Source organism: Prosopis cineraria, unplaced genomic scaffold, assembly GCF_029017545.1.
Source record: "Prosopis cineraria cultivar Desert tree isolate PC_DT_omini unplaced genomic scaffold, ASM2901754v1 PC4, whole genome shotgun sequence".
NCBI classification, from domain to species: domain Eukaryota; kingdom Viridiplantae; phylum Streptophyta; class Magnoliopsida; order Fabales; family Fabaceae; genus Prosopis; species Prosopis cineraria.
In genome coordinates, this window is record NW_026555335.1 from 28,446,304 (window position 1) to 28,464,472 (window position 18,169).

General features: G+C 32.9%; 1 protein-coding gene across 2 annotated transcripts; it reads left to right on the forward strand.

Moving 5' to 3' along the window:
- The first annotated feature begins 5,613 nt into the window (after positions 1 to 5,613).
- LOC129307894 (EP1-like glycoprotein 2) lies at positions 5,614 to 13,577 on the forward strand. Of its 2 annotated transcripts, none has more exons than XM_054948835.1 (2): positions 5,614 to 6,236; positions 13,245 to 13,577. In XM_054948835.1, exons 1-2 carry the CDS (start codon positions 5,685 to 5,687, stop codon positions 13,302 to 13,304), a joined length of 612 nt encoding a protein of 203 aa, XP_054804810.1. In that variant the 5' UTR covers positions 5,614 to 5,684; the 3' UTR covers positions 13,305 to 13,577. The 2 variants fall into 2 exon arrangements, with proteins under 2 accessions (XP_054804810.1, XP_054804811.1); XM_054948836.1 differs by having other exon boundaries at positions 5,614 to 6,171.
- Positions 13,578 to 18,169: the final 4,592 nt, after the last annotated feature.

Consider the following 18,169-nt stretch of genomic DNA (forward strand, 5'->3'; position numbering starts at 1 on the left):
TGTTATTTTAGTATATGTCTCATGCGATACTCTTGATCTTATGCTCTTTGTAAATCATTTTATTTTATTGTTTAGATAGAAATAACAAGTTTATTATTCCTTTTCATTTAAGTTTCATCACTTGAGTTTTTTATTCACTGTTCACCATTTGTGGAAGCTTCAATTTTAAGTTTTTTCCTCACATTTGGACTAAGTAGATGGCAAGTAACCAAAATGAGAACAATGTTGGATCTAGCTCTAATCAAGGACAAACTAAGAATCAAGGTACAATTGAATCTACTCATCAAAAGGACACTACCATGAATAATGTGGGTAATACAACTATTGAACATGAAGATGCTAGGGGAGCTGATGATTCTATGGTCACAAAGAAGAGGCAAAAAACTTTAGAAGTTTGGAAAGGTTTTAAAGAAATTGAACTTGCAGATGGTGTGAAGAAAGCACGATGTGAATATTGTAAGGAGAAATTTGCTACTAGTGGGAAAGGGGCTAGCACTAGCCATCTTAAAAGGCATTTGTAAAGTTGCTTGCAAAGGAAGTTGGTGGCATCCCAATTAAGTAAACAATCCACCATCCCATTTCATCCTTTCTAGTAATACTACTAGTAATCCATTCATTGTTCCTGGTTTGAAGTATTCTAGTGAAAAAAATGAGAGAAATCTTAGCTACTACAATCATGGTGCATGAGCGGCCTTTCAGCATGGTGGAAGATGAAGTCTTGTGTTGGGCCTTTGAATATGAAAATCTAGATTTTAAAAAAGTATCTCTCAAAACAACAAGAAATGATTGTTTGTCATTATATGAGGCTAAGAAAAAAGTCTTGAAGAACAATTTGGAGAGTGTGAGCAAAGTTTAGCATTACAACAGATATGTGGAAGTCAAGTCACCAAGTAGCTGAATACATAGTTATCACAGGCCATTATGTTGATGCAAATTGGAATCTTCAAAGAAAGTACTGAACTTTGTTAAAGTGCCAGCTCCAAGGAAAGGTGTGGATGTAGCTAATGCAATATTCAAATGCTTGAGAGCATGGGGTATTGAAAATAAGGTATTCTCTATTTCTGTTGACAATGCTTCTTATAATGACTCATGCATTCAAAATTTGAAAGAAAATTTGTCATTGAACAACAAGTTGGTGCTTGATGGACAATTATTTCATGTTAGATGCTGTGCTCATATATTAAATTTGTTGGTGCAAGACAGCCTTAATAAGATTAAGGACATCATTTACAAAGTCTGTGAAAGTTTTAAGTTTGTTAATGCCTCTGATGCAAGGTTGAAATCATTTTGAGAAATTGTTGAGTTAAAGGGCTTGAAAGAAAGGAAACTCATTCTTGATTGCCCTACAAGATGGAATTCTACATTCTTAATGTTGATAATTGCCATGAAATTTAAGCATGCCTTTGCAGATTATCATCAAAAAGAGCCACACTATATTTATGCTCCTGAAAATGAGGAATGGGTGAAGATTGAGAAAGTTTGTCGACTTTTGGAAGTGTTCAATGAAGCCACAAATATCATTTTAAGTAGTGAATACCCTACCTCTAACTTATATCTTGTTGAAGTCCATAGAGTGAAACAAATAATTGATGATGCGTCAGATGACTAAAATTTGTTCATTAGAGAAATGGCACAACCTATGAAAGACAAATTTGATAAATATTGGGGAGAATGCAATTTGTTGATGGCTATTACAAGTGTTTTGGATCTAAGGATTAAATTAAATGTTATTGAGATAAGCTTCCCATTGATATATAAATCAGAAAGTGAGGCTAAGCAAAATATTGAGAAGGTAAAAAAGGCATTGCATGATTTGTATAATGAATATATGGAGTTGTGTAAAGAAGATCCATCCTTAGATGTTAGAGGTGTGAATGTTGATGGCATTGTCACTTCACAAGTTACTGAACAAAGAAGAGATAATACAGGAATGCAATGAATGTTATCAATGGTGCGTCAAAGGCGTTCAGTTCCTCTTACCAGATCAGAGTTAGAAATTTATCTTGAGAATGATCCTTATATTCCTTCTATTGATTCTACTACTTCTTTTTGTGCCTTGGATTGGTGGAAGAGCAATAGTTCCAAATTTAAAGTTTTATCAAGGATGGCATCTGATATATTAGCTGTTCCTATCTCAACTATGGCATTAGAATCTACATTTAGTGCCAGAGGTAGGATAATTGATGAATATCGTGCTAAACTGAATGAAGAGTCCATTAAAGTTCTCATATGTGGTAGAGATTGGCTGCGTAATAAATATAAGTTGAAGAGAAAACAAAAGGTAAGACCCTTGAATATATTAATTTTTTTAGTGGTTGTTTTGGACAAGTATTCTAATATATCACTATTATTAATTGATTTTTTCATTATGTAGGATCCACAGGAAGTGATACTATTGAAAATTTAATTGGTGTTGCACTTTGCATTTGAGTGTTCAAGGCTTCTAGTTGTTGCTAGGCTTATATTGCTAAAAAACTATTAGCTTTTCTTTTTGGATTTCATCTTGTTACAACATATTTCTATTTATGACATTATTGTTGATGTTACTTGATGTTTTTTTTTGTTCTTTGTTTGTTTTTTCTTGCTTGTTGAATTTTAATTAGATTATATTATTTTTGAATTTTAATCAAATTATGTTATTGTAGATTAAGCCTATTTAAGGCCTTTCAAGCTTTTAAAAATAGGTTTATTTAAAAGGCATACTTTTAAATAGGCTTTCAGACCGTGCAGACTTTTGGTAGGCTTAGACTTGAGCCATATAAAAAGTCTTATATAGGTTAAAGGCCAAGCTAAGGCCTCTAGCCTATGACATAAGCACAGGCTTATTTAGCTAAAGCTTGGCCAGGCTAAGGCCTCTAGCCTATTACATAGGCGCAGGCTTATTTAGCTAAAGTTTAACCTGACCTGATCTATTTTCATTCTTAGTTATATATATCATAAATGACCTTAAATAGTATTTGACTTTTTTAAAGTAAAAAATAACTTTTCAAATGTGAAAAGTAAGTTTTTTAAACGCACCCTTGAAAAACAAAACGGAGAATCACTTTGATAAGAAAAGTCACACGGTCATGCGTGATTGTTACCCCAATATTATTGCATTGCCAAAACGTATCTTTGACTTTGATGTCAATAGGATACTCTTGTGCTTCCATTTTTATTTACATATTATTTTTAATATATTTTATTTAAATTAAAAATTTTAAAATTTATTAATTTATTTTAAAAATTTAATAACTCAACGTTATACTTTTTAAATATATATATTTTAATATAAAATTTTAAAAATTAAATTAATCATTAAACATATTAAAATATTGATTCACGATCCAATAATTTAATTGTAGTTGAATTGAAATCAAACCATTTATAATTAAATTAATATATTTTAATTTTTAATATAATAAAATATAAAAAGTCTAATGTTAAAATAAACTGAAATGTATATCATTATCTATCTACTTTGATAAAACTTGTTTACAATATTTTTATGTATTATAGATATAGATATAAACATTTAAATTATAGTAAAATATATTTCAAATTTAATAAATAATATATAATAAAAAATTATTTTTCCTATTTACAATTTAATATATTACTTTTTTATTTAAAAAAAAAACATTTCCTGCATTTTAACGTAGCATGCCCTATTGGTTTCACTTCTCAACTTTTGACTTTCCCTATCATTGTTGTTCGGTTTTCCGGTCAAGCCTTTTGTTCTTCTTCAAGCCCTTCCAGCCTCCACTTCTACTCTTCAATATGAATTAATTAATCATTAATCAATAATATTAAATCTAGTAATTGCACATGGTTTGAGGAACGATGATCATTTTATAATATTCAAAACGTCAAACTGAAACGTCGCCTTCGCTTTCTTTCCTCTCACTATACATCTTGTTTCTTCTTCTCCCTTGACCGCCATGGGTATGCGTTTGAGGTATAAGATTTTTTACGAATCTGGTTATCTCAAGACAGATCTGACACTTTTGTGACCAAGGGAACGCTTTTAAAGTGGATGTCTGAAGCAAGATAACTTTTTTTTTTTTGGTTGCTATTCTCTGCATTTTATCATCTTTCTCAGTTTCTACATCTTTTTTTCCTTAAAAAAAAAAAAAAGACTTCATCACCTTAACCGGTTTCCTTGCAAACCGTTGGCCTTTTTTTTCCCCCCAAGTTTCCACCGATTTGCTGGTTTTTTATCGGTTCATTGTAGCACCAATTTTATTGTTTCACGCGAACCAGACCAGAGACTAGTTCCCGGTCAAATCGACCGGTTTGATTCAATTTTCAAAACCTTTCTTTAACACTATACTTTCTTTCTCTAACACTTAATCAACAGAAAAAATATATAATAAAAATTTAATAATACAATTTATAAATAAAATAAAAAAAATTCTTTCTTTACCTATTAGGAGTTAGCTTCTCTAAAGCCACCTCCATAATGGTGCGCAGATTTGGATCAACTAAATTAAATATAGAAGGTACATATTAAATATTAAATATTTTTGTTTTAAATTTTTTAAAATAAAAAATTTATAAAATTACTTGTATTAAATTTAGACTGTGCAGGTTGATAAATAAGTCTATTAAAATTTCTACAATTTTTATAATTTTTTATTTTAATAAATTAAAAGTAAAAAAATATTAAATTTGAATAAAACACCTGTCATGGGAGGTACAGCCTTGATGCCTGTGAAACTAATTGCGACGCAAAACGTCAAAGGTTCAGTGTTCAGAGAAGGATGCCTTTTAAAACAAGTTGTGACGCAAAACTACGATGCTCTGACAATTCAGTAAACAACGACGGAAATTACGACTTCCATTGCATCTACTCAATGATGGGCAGCCTTTGACCAAGTCAATTTCTTTAAATTAGTTAAAATTAAATAACAAAATACTCTCGACTCCATCTATAAGACTCCACTTTTAAAGTACATTTTAAAAAATTAATTTAATTTTATTTATCAGCTATGAGACTATATTTTAAATAATATTTAAAAAATATTTTTAAAATTATTTTTTATTAACAAAAGAAAAAATATAAGATTACTTTTTAAATTTATTATATATATATGGTAGTATATTTAAAATTTTACATACTTTTATTTTTTATATTATTTTTACATTAGTATTAATGAGGTTCGTAAAAATAACTTATAAAAAAGATCTGATAAATACAATAATTTCATCATCAATAAAAAAAATTAACGAAAATATAAATAAGTATTAATTTTAAAGTTAAACAAATAAAATATTTTTTTATATTTATTTTATGCATATGAAATTTAAATGGGGAAAAAATTACCGTGCAATTTTTTTAAATTAAAAAATCATCTCTGAACATTCTGCAATAATTAAATTATTCAGTCAAAAAAAGGATTATCTAAATTAAAAAATCGTACAAATAATATTCTTAATTTGGAATTTCACGCGCAGACCATCCTTAATTGGCCAATTTTCCTCTCTTGAAAAAGGTCAAGGCACAGTTAGGAAATGACAGATTGGCAACTTCTCAACACTTTCGGGGAAGACTTCGAAGACTTTGATGAGATTATGGCCACCATTGCATCAAACATCTACCTTCTCTTTTTGGTATATTTTCTATGTGCAAGATCTGCTGAAACAATGTTTTCAGAGCATATACCACTTGGCTCTTCACTTTCCCCCACTGTTCCTCCTACTTCATGGCCTTCACCTTCTGGCCGATTCGCATAATCGCATTTGGCTTCTGCAAGCAAGGCTACAATGGCTTCAAAGTTGGAATTCTGTTGTTCAACGGGAACAATTATACAATCGTCTGGACTGCAAATTGTAACGACCCTCTTGTCTCCTCAAATGCAGGGCTTGTTCTAGCCAAAAATGGTGAGCTTCTTCTGCAAACAAGTCCAGGGCAAAAGGAGGTTATTATTGCTGATAGTAACAATGGAACTGTTTACTTCGCTTCCATGCTTGATTCTGGAAACTTTGTTCTGCAAAACAAAAATTCCAACATCCTCTGGCAGAGTTTCGATTACCCAACTGATACTATGTTAGGGGGTCAATTGTTGTCTAGTTCATTAGACACCAACCAATCTTCTGGAAGGTTCGAGCTTTGGATGCAAGGTGACGGAAACCTTGTTCTTTATCCACGATATTCTGATCACACATCTTTGGATGCTTACTGGGCATCAGGTACTGATAAAGGCACCAGTTTCAAATATTATCTTTTCATCAACTGCTCAGATCCTCAGCTTCTGGTATTCTATCTTGACTTTCTGACATATAAAACATCTAAAAACAAACTCAGTCACATCTCACTTCATTCTGTGCCACTACCACTGCTTTTTCATATCTTAGTACATCTTAGTGGCATCAGGGTGAATTGTTAGCTTACTCCTGAGAGCTTCTAATAAAATGATCTCTTTAATCTCCTTATCATAAGGAACACACATACGGTCATGATACAACACAAAACCATCATTATTGAAGCTAAAAACCATCGTTTGATTTTTCTCAATGTCCTCCTTGATTTCTAACAAGTACTCATCTTCTAATTGTACTTTTCTCAACTCTTTTCAGCACTCACTTATAATCACCGTGACATTCACGTTGTATGACATGAAATCAGGAACATTTTTGTGCTCATTAGAGAAATCCTCTAGCATATTGTGCTCTTGCATCATGAAGAATGCTACGTGTAGCATCTTCTGGCTCAATACATCAGCTACTACATTAGCCTTACCAGGATGGTACTTCAACTTAAAATTTTAGTCCTTCAAGAACTCCATCCATCTTCGCTGCCTCATCTTCAACTCTTTCTGATCAATTAGATACTTGAGGTGTTATGGTCACTGTACACCTTGAACTATGCACCATAAATGTAATGTCTCCATATTTTAAGCGCAAACACCACTGTCGCAAGCTCAAGATGTAGGTAGGATATTTCTCTTCTTGTGGTCTTAATTATCTCAAAGCATATGCCACAACTCTGTCATCTTACATTAGAACACATCCAAGACCCTTAAATGAAGCATCTGCATACACCACAAATGGCCATTTCGAATTTGGAATAGTCAACATAGGTGCAGTCATCAATCTCTGCTTTAGCTCTTAGAAAGCCTCTTAACACTTGTCGGTCCATATAAAAGGTTGATCTTTCTTAGTCAATTTGGTCAAAGCAGATGCAATATGGGAAAATCCCTAAATAAACCTTCTATAATATCCTGCGAGACTGAAGAAACTTCAAATCTATATTATAGAGGTCAATCTTTCTTACTGTAGAACCGCATCTACCTTATGAGGATCAACTACAATACCATCTACCGACACTACAATGGCCTAAAAACTTTACCTCACATAACCAAAACTCACATTTTCTCAACTTTACATAAAGCTTCTTCTCTTTCTGAATTTACACACAATTTGCAAGTGCTTAGCATGTTCTTCCTTATCAACTGAATATATTAAGATATCATCAATGAAGACCACTATGAACTTGTCCAAGCAAGGCCTAAAGATTCGATTCATTTAATCCATAAAGATCGTGGGTGCATTAGTCAGTCCAAAAGGCATAACAAAAAACTCATAGTGCCTGTATCTCAATCTAAAAGCAGTCTATGGTATGTCATCCATTTTCACTCTCAATTGGTGATAGCCGAATCTCAAGTCAATCTTAGAGAATACTGCTACTCCAGCTAACTGATCTAATAAGTCATTGATTTAGGGTAACAGATACTTATTCTTAATTGTCACCTTATTCAGTTGCCAGTAGTCTATACACAATCTCATGCTACCATCTTTCTTCCTAACAAATAGAATAGGCGAACCCCAAGGTGAAAACACTAGGTCTAATCAATCCCTTCTCTAATAACTCCTCTAGTTGCTTCTTAAGCTCATTCAATTCCATTGGAGCCATCCAATGCAGAGCCTTAGAGATGGGCTCAGTATCAAGTATGAAGTCGATTGAGAATTCAATTTCTCTCTCTGGTGGCAAACCTGACACTTCGTCTACAAACACCTTAAGAAACTCATTAACAACTCCAATTTTGTCTAATGCTCTATTATACACTCCGTGTATTGAGTAGAACACCATAAAGGCTTGACATCCCTCTCTCACTAATTTCTCCACTTGTATCACTGATAGAAACTTAGGAGTCTTCGGAGTAGTAAAAAGTACAAGCAATGCAGTCTTATCATTTGCTATAGTTGCCATGTACATTGGTAATGAAACTATCTTTCTATTGTAGTCTAATGTCACTCTATTAGTAGACAACCAATCTATGCCAATTATCACGTCAATTCTTGACATGGGCAAACAAATCAAGTCAATACTTGTGACTATTTCATCAAATTTCAACTCTATTTTCAAGCAAGCCTAATTGGTTCTCACTAAAGCACCAACCAGTGTAGAAATATTCATCATCAAAGGCATTTTAACAACATGCAAACTTAGTCTTTTTGCACACTCATCGAAAACAAATAAGTAAGTGGTACCAGAATAAAACAAAGCAGAAGTTTATTGATTGCTTAAAGAAATCATACCTCAGATAAGCTTTAAGAAAGCTTCAGCCTCTTCCCTTGTCATAGCAAACACACGACCAGGAATAGCAGACCTCTGATCAGTGTGAGGAGCATTCTTTGGGCAATACTGAGCGATGTGACCAATCTTGTGGCACGTGAAACATGTCCAGCACTCTCCAGTATAGTGTCTCCCATACCTGGTACACTCTAGGGCTCTAATTGATCCAGCTACCGTAGGAGCATAATCTTATCTCAAAGCTTGACTCCACCCACCCATACTCTTGAGGGTGTTACTCCTCATCTGGGAACCTCTAGAATGTGAACCCCTCTAGAAACTTTTATTCTTACTATTACTGCTACCCAATCCAGATGGTCCAGAGCTATATCCAACTCTCTTGCCAACACCTCCAGTAAGACCCTTATATGTAGAGAAACGACCCCTACCATCTCTCCTTTGGCCATCCTCAACCTCATGACCACATCTGGCCACTGCTTTCAACTTACTACACATGTCACTCTATGAGACAATATTGGGTGCCAACTACTGTATGTAATCAGGCTACATCTTCTTAAGTAACTACTTGGCCTTCTAATACTCATCATCATGGTTCCTCAAGTAAGTCAAATATTTAGACAGCTCATTGAACTTAGCTATAAATTCTTCTTCATTCATGTTTCCTTGCTGCAGTGGGTGAAACTCATCCTCTTTCTTAGCTTTGAAGGCGGTAGGAAAATAGTAGGAGAAAAACCTCCTCTTGAACTCACTCTATGTCAACTGAGACCCATCCGCTAGTCTCACACTCTCCCACTATTGCTTGGCGGCATCCTCAAGTAGGAATGTAGCAAGTAATACCCACTGTTCATACATGCAGGTCATAACGAAAAAGATCGTCTCCAAACTAATCTCTTTACCTCTTACCTGCTCTATTCTCTATAGAACCCTCAAATGATCGAGGATTCAACCTTCTGAACTTCTTTAAGGCTAAATCAATAGAGCTCTCTTGCTCTCTTCCTTTAGGCCTCATTGGTTCAAGCCTCCTCGGTCCATCTCTTTATAATAATCCTCCTCTTATTGGTCAAGTATTTCTCTCTCGAGTCTCACTTCACCATAACTGCCAACTCTTTCTATAGTCTTGCTTGACCCTTCCAGTCTTTTCTTTAAAATTTCATCATGCTTATCTATTCTCTGTTTAATTCTTTCCATCATGCTTCTCAACTCAAGAAATATATTCTCATTGCCCATTATAGGTCTCAGTTGCTCTCTAGTTTGACCCGAGCCTTGTCCCATCTCAATATGCTCACTAAGGACAATGTTCTCCTCTTGTACCAAGACTTCTCGTACTTGTCTTGATACATTTTCCAAAATGTTTCTAGCAGTATTTCTTGTTTGCATCATTCTCCCCTCCTAAGGATGGAAGTTATCGCACAAAAGGAAGATAGTTAATACTAGCTCAAAGGGAAAAGAACATGTATATAATGTTAATTGCCAACTTTCTATATGCAAATGCACCATTCACAAGTAAACTCACACCTGATTCATCAATCCACAGTCCAGTTCTCAGAACTAGAGAAACTGATACCAAACTATAACCCCTTGAGGTTAAACCACAATTGACTTCAAATCATGGTAATCTAGGGTTAACCTTCAAAAGATTACTAACTTGTAAAGTTTTATAAAGGAAATTTCTCAAAATTCTTTTAAAGGAATCCCAATCTTAACAATTCAAATTTCAAATATTATTTAATAAGTCTACATCAGAGTTTTGAAAGTAAAGTGAAAACTTAAAAATTGATTGGGATATAAAAGAATAAGTTTTAAAACTCAAATAAATTTTGTGTAGAAAGTGTCACGTGTGCTGTGGCTTACAGCATGTATGCCACGACGTGTCTTCTTTGTGCCATGCGCCACGACGTGAGACACTGTGCACTGTGGCACATTGCATAAATTTTGACAACATCAGTATTGTCATTGATAGCATAGGGCATAAACTTCTGACGTGTCCCAAAATCTCTATTTGATGTCTGATTGAGGTAGTTTTAGTATCTACACGGAGCTTTCTCCTTGTTTTAGATAATGGCACCGGTTTCACACTTAAACTCATTTTCTATAAAAAGTTAGACACCAAAACCCATTTTGACCACTTTTTCACACAATTTCACAAATGGGGTGTCCCAACTCAACCACACATGCCAATAGCTCACACAACCATCCGACCACACACAATAAACTCTTGCATACTCATGCAACACACCACACATAATAAAAAACACTTATATTATAAAATCACTACTCAACCCTGATTTCACAAAACATAGAGAGGGAGGAAATTTTGCACAAAATTAATAATTTCATTCCAATTTCTCAAAGTACATATCTTTCTACTTGCATAAGTATTTTGGCTCTATCCACAGGTTCACAACCAAAAACTAACTAACCCAGGTACAAAATACACTAGTTATACACAAATCATGCAAGTAGTGCATAAATCATGTCAAATAATCTTACTTGGCAGTTACATTAACAAATACACATGAAAGTAACAAAAGAGAGACATATAGAGGATTACTCTACAAATCCTAGGCCTCTGTATATTTTCCCCAACTTAGATCTGATAAGCTAGGTCCTGAAAATATTGAGAATTGAGGGGTAAGTACAACCACTTAGTAATCAAGTTTCACTTAACCTATACAGTTGCATATAATTGTAAATAGATGTAATTAGGCAAATAAGCACAGATAACACATAACACTTAGCCACGGTTTGTAAAACTAACAACTATGTGATCGGGCTTACTACAAAATACTTTATCATGTTATTTAGCAAAAACATAACATAGGGTCGCAAAAATGACAACCATGTGCCCTCAACACATGCCGAACCATAAAACTAACAACCATATGGTCGGACTTTATACAACTGATCATATGCTAACCTTATGTCCTCTTATTACTTCCGACATGAAACTAGTGGCTATCATATGGTTACATCCTTTACAGGACTAACCCAACCTTCTACTTATGAGGAGCTACCAAGTCAGGGTGAACTCACTCACTTATGTAATTCGGTTTCCCTAATACTAATAACCATTAGGTGTCGTACCCCTAATCTAGCCTCCTCATAAACCGGTAGAGATTAGTTAGATTCGATTCCCTCATAGAACAAGTAGGATAGTCCCATATCTACTATGAGACAAGGGCTACCTCTCGATTCTAACGGTCAGTGTCAAGGCTATTTCCCAATTCTAATGGTCACTGTCAATACCACATGGATTTCAACAAATCTACTCCTCTCCCTAGACAAACTCCCGCCAATGATCATGCTATGCATATTTTACACATGATATGTATTTTAACAATCAATTCATAATACATGAACTCACATGACTCAATACTCTGCAATTCAACACAATATATCACAATTCTCCACCTATAGTAATAAATCATAATCAATTTCATAAAACATTAAGGGTGGCAAAATCAAGGTTTTCTTTCCAAAAAACCATTTTACAAATCAAACACTTTGCCAATATGCATCATTAATTTAACTCATAATTCACATTTCACAACATAATTAACATTCAACTATAAAGATTAAGTTTTCTCCATTTACCTCAAACCTTTGAGAGGCTAAAGATTTACCTCTCACTATACTAACTTTCTAAAGCTTTAACAAGCTTGAATGGTGCCAAAAACAAATCTCTCAACATCCATACCACAAGAATTTCATCATTATCTAACTCTTGAAGCTTTATCAACATATAACTCCATACACTATTTTTTTATCAACTCATAATCACTACCCATTTATATCCAATAGGCTCATTAGATTCTATTAATGCATATTATCATTAACAACACCTCAAACCATCTTTAATGCACATAAACCTCTCCCAACTACCATATTTATGCAAATTTTGGATAATAAATGCTTCCACGGACCAACTACTTCTAAAATCATCAATATGGTGTTCCAATACCTTAAACAACTCCTACAATACTTATTTTAACTAATGGAATTAGACCCATACTCCTATGGATTGAAAATCCATCTTTCAAGTCAAAACCCTACCGTAACTCATCATAAATGAGGGAGAAAATGGAAGAATAAGGCACATAAACTTACCTTGAGTGTTTAAGAGCTTTAAAATGCCAACAATGGACACCAATGCCGTGCCCTAGCAAAGCTTAAGTCGAGCTATTCATTTTCCTCTCCTCCTCTTCTTCTATATTCACAAGCAGAACGAACTAAATATATTTAATTTTTGGTCGTGTGCCGTGGTGCATTCTGCTATTTGTCGCGATGTATGGCACACAAGAGCTCATTATTCAAATTGTCTTTATGCGCCATGGTGGACCAACCACGCACCGCAACATATGGCATATAGAATAATTCTTTACTTTTTTTTCCTCTTTTCTTGCCCAGGTAGCCTATTAGGGCTAAAATTACAACAATTATGCCAAGTTAAGTCCCTATAGTCACACACCTCATTAACTCACTAATTACTCTCATTAGGTTAATAAATCAGGGTTAAATTTCCTGAATGTTACAAGGGATTAGTTGGATAAGATGATCATATGTGAAAATATAATTATTTATTAAAATGGATATATTATACACGCATACACACATAAAAAGTATAATATTAATGTTTGTTTACTTATTTATAGTTTTACTTATTAGTATATAGTTTTAGATTATTTTCCTTACTAAGAATCTGTCTCACCCTGTAGTTACTATTGTATAGGTTCTGATATGGATAAGAGCAGATGGAAAGACTCAGCAAGGAGTAGTGGGACTACTATAATAGCACTTTTGAGTTCTGTTAATAAATTTTTTTTATTGCATATAATATTAAGTTTATAAGTTGCCAAAGAAATTCATACATATACTGTGTTGCACTTGTGTGATTATGTGTGCATCTTTGCCTTGTGGTAGGAAATAATATGGAATTTGTGTGAAATGTGGCAAGGAGGGCTAAGATACTAATACAAGTGTATGATTATATATTTTGAGTTGGTGAATATGTGAAATTTGGCCAAGAACATGACATTGTGTATTTATGTGGTGAAAAAGGACGTTTTGGTGGCCAAATCTATGAATGGTTATATTTTTATTGATATGATTAGTCAATCAAGTGGAAAATATCTCATGGGAAGTAGTGAAGGCCTTAAAATTGGCCAATAACACAAGGTGGTGGTTTGGGATGTTCAAATGTAAGAAAGTTACATAAAGTGATCACTTTGCATTCCCCAATTTTTAAATGAAAGATCAAATTGAAATGAAACCTACATCATTAGTCAAATTATGAAATATACCACTTCAATTAGACTTCTGATGTGGAAATGGCATAGACTGAAAGTTCATCTAATGCAAATTTTCATGCAACAAAATCTTTGGCACATAGTAAACATACAACGATGCATGACACAGAGCGTGAATTTGTGGCTACGTACCACATACCATAGTGCATGTGGTATGTGCCATGGCACATGGCCCTTTTTGGGCAAAAAGACTATTTTGCCCTATTTTTTCTTATATGGTATTTATGTATTCTTATGTGCTTGTTATGCGTAAATACATATGTTTATGTGATTTGAACTGTTTTTTAAAAGATTTTTGGGATCCCAATGATTTTAAAGGAATTGATTTTATATTTTGAATATTTGTGTTATGGTAATTTAGAGGTTTAAGGACCTCTAATTACCCAAATTTGATATGAGTGGGAACAATTTGATAATGTCAAAGGAGGACGTTACACTTAACCATAAAAAAATATGATGAAGTGAATTAAAATAAAACTATTGAACATTAGGAGATGGGATTAGTTGTGGTAAGTTTCCTAAGGATTCTTGAAGTTAAAAGCCCATATATAATCTAAACATAGTACACTTCTAAAGTATTGAAAAATTACACCTAATTCAAATACGAAAGTTTGTATTTTAAGAGACAATTAAATGAACAATTTAAAAATTAATTTGAATTAAATCAAATTAAACTCATGGCTGAGATTAAAGAAGAAATCAAATTAATCAATGATGAAGTATTCAATTTTTAAAAAATACTTTTCAAAAATTACATTTTGCCCCTAAACTTTTAGAAATTGCAATTCTGCTTAAAATTTCTGGAAATCACTGAATTGACCCACATAATCTAAAAGGCTTCTATTATGCTCAAATGGCCCTAAACAGTATCAAAAGCTAGAGAACTAATGTGATACAAAAATGATATGAACAATGGACATTGATCACATGCTTAATGTTTATTTCATTTCATTTGTTAAAAAAATATCCTAACTTTTTAATTATATTCTTACTAATTAAAGGAAGGGAATGAATTTAATACCTTATTATTAAGGTCATTGTTATTTTTGTAAATTACCTTATAAATTATATTCGAGTATTATCTGTCGAGCAAGCTATTGTACCCTCAATCCACAATTCCAACTACGTCGTACGTGTTTGTTTCGTGGGACCTTCTCCCTTAAGAACTTTCAAATTTTTGCTTTTCAAATCATTATGTAATGTTGACAAAAAAAAAATCATTATGTGATCACGGTAGAATGAAACCTGCTTTACTCGTACAGAAATTGATGGAATATTAGTTTAAATATTATTAGAGTTACTTTAAAAAATTATGATTATTTTATAAATATATTTTTTTAGAATATTTATTTAAATAAGGGTATTTAGATATCTTTTTCATTAATTAGGATTTAATTTAGTATGATGTTCTCATTATTTTCATTTTCGAATTATGTCAATATTTAACTGTCATGTTGGTGTGCATTGAGGATAGTGGCTCCCACATGTCAAGCGTTCAAATCGACATTGAAAGAGGAGATCATTTCAGAATTATTTTAAATTTTAAATAAATGTACATCGGGTTCTATAAATAATTAACCTTAAGATCCTTTCTCTCGGTTAGCCTTGTTGATTTATTGAATAAAAGTGGCAGCATTTTTTCTATACTATACCCTCCTCTTTCTTCTCTCTCCTCCCCACTCCTCTCTCTCTCTTTTTTTTCTCCCTTCTGCCTCAATTGGTATACGGGGAATTGCTTTAGGTTAAAATCAAGAAGTGAAATCAGGAGTTTAAAATTACGTTTAGTAGAAAGATGAAAATTTTATTTTATATTATACGTATTTATATTTTGAAAAGATCATAATACCATATTTTTTTTTTTAAAAAAAGCAAGATCCCCTCACTGAGGATCTAGAACCGCCGTCCACCTTTCTTGGAGACCAACAAGGCCTTTTTGCAAAATCCTAAGTGAAGACATAGTAGATCATCAAACTAATTACTCCTATTGGGTGGATTCATGGGAGCCACCTATAATCGATTTTGCGAGATTAGTTTTGGACCAAGGCAGAGAGAGGATACGTGAGAGATCAGATGATCGAAGCAACAACACAGTGGGGTTTGTTTCTGCTTTTTACTAATGAGATTTTACAAACTTGCTTCAAAAAGAACAACTCAACGGAGCTGAAAGCCACAAGGAGAACAGATCTATAATGAGAGCTACGTGATTGAAAGTTCAGTCGTTTGTTGAAACTCAATCCAGTTTGTTGTAGCAGCATTGTCGCAGGGGGCGAGGTCGTCATTGATCCAGTCTCAATTGTCATTGTCATCGCTGAGTTGAATCCTCCATGGTGTTGCCATCGACGCACTTTGTTGCTAAATAAATCTGAGTTGAAAATGGAAGGAGAGAGGTTTGAGGGTAAAAATAAATGAGAAAGGAAGTGAGAGAGAGTGAGTTCCTTAGGTGTAGAGATGGAACTCACTTCCACCTATTGAAAGGGACAAAAAAATTTAGTGTTAGCAAAACTAATAAGTGACTTATTCTTAATCATTGAATCTTCTTTATGGAATTTCCAATCACAAAGATTGGGTTCTATCACCATTAATTTTACATAAGCTTAATTCTTATTTCCATCGACATTTTAATAATTAAAATCATCCATAGGGCTAGTTAATGAATCAGTTAGATCTACATTTGATATCACATAATTGATTGAGATAATTCTTTCTTTTAGATGCTTAATTATATCTAAAATGATATCTACCTATGCCATTGTTCTCTTTGTAATGACTATCACCATTTGGCCGTTGTTCTCTTTGCAATGACCATCACCATTTGACAATTACATAAATCATCAACATAATATTTGTCAGCTTTACTCTCAAAGCAGTATTATTCACTAAGAAATTTCTTAACTATTTAGCCTCATTATTAGCCAACTTCAGAGTAATATACTCTAGCTCACATAATATTTTATTTTGCTACTAATGAATCATTACTACCAAAAAAGGTATATTGGATAATTAAGAATTGTCCAATATGCAACTATCATATATTGCGAAACAAAATTGAACAGTTATAAAAACTGTCCAATATTTGAAGCCCAATATTGGATAGGCTTTGACATCATCCAATATGAAGTTCAACATATGTGTTTTGGGAGAAGATGTTATAATGAATAGTTATTTGCAATATAAGAAACTATATTGGATAGTTATGGTTATAATCGTCTAATATAGGGTGACATTTAAAAAAAAATTGGGGCTCCTCCAGTCCAAAAAAATGCCCCACAATTCAATAGAACTTAAAATTTATAAAAATATATTAACTCAAAATTTATAATAAATACTGATGTAAAGGCTCTATAAAAAAAAATTATGAATCAAATCAATGTCCAATGACATAATAGTTAATGTATCAAATGTTTTTAATGAGCATAATGCAATTATATAAATTTAAATGGGCACAAGAAGAGGTCAAATACAAAAACATAAACATTTTCACCGAAAAAGCAATCTCACAATTACATCAATAAGAACCTAAAAGTGCATTCATGCTCCTGTAAAAACAAATCAATAAATTTAGAATAGCTTCACAATTATATAAAATTCAAACATGTAACTCAATTCAAGTATGTTCTTTTTCTATATTTAAGTTCTATTAAATCATTTTATCAGATGAGCAGAGGGCAATTTAAACTTTGAAGAACAAATAAGTATTATAATACATACCAGAAGCTTTCTAGTAATGTTAGCGTGCTCCTTGAGTTGAGCTTGAAAACGGCTTTGCATTTCCATTATCCTAGATCTTGCAATCATTTGAGCCCATGCATCAACCCAAATTTGCAACAAACTAAAGTACTTGAAGGTAGGCATGAATTGTATCAGGCAAGCAGTAATTTCATGCCATTTTAATTTTCTCATTTCATAGCATATTTCAAGCCTTGGCTTGTCGTCACACAAACAGTATTTCATTAACAATAACAGAAAAATAATTTTAAAAATACCTGAAAAACAATAACTATAATTAATTTATATTGAAATTACACTAAATTTTCAAAGAAAGAGACACAAAAATTCCTTGGGTCCCTCACATTGCCAAATGATTTGAACTTTTAAATAGTATATATCTACACCAAAAGCCATAAAAATTAGAGAATGGTAAGAAATGGCCCCTCGATTTATTTTCCTTATTACTAGAATCAGCCTTTTTAATTTGTATCCCAAAAAATCAGCCTGTACAATAGCTATTTGTTATGTAAAATGAGTGAAAAATTACCATTTGTTAACATGCACTACATGAAGAAAAACTAATTCTTGCGCATAAAACAAAGAACGATTCTCATGATTGCTTTAAGTATTTCAAAATTTA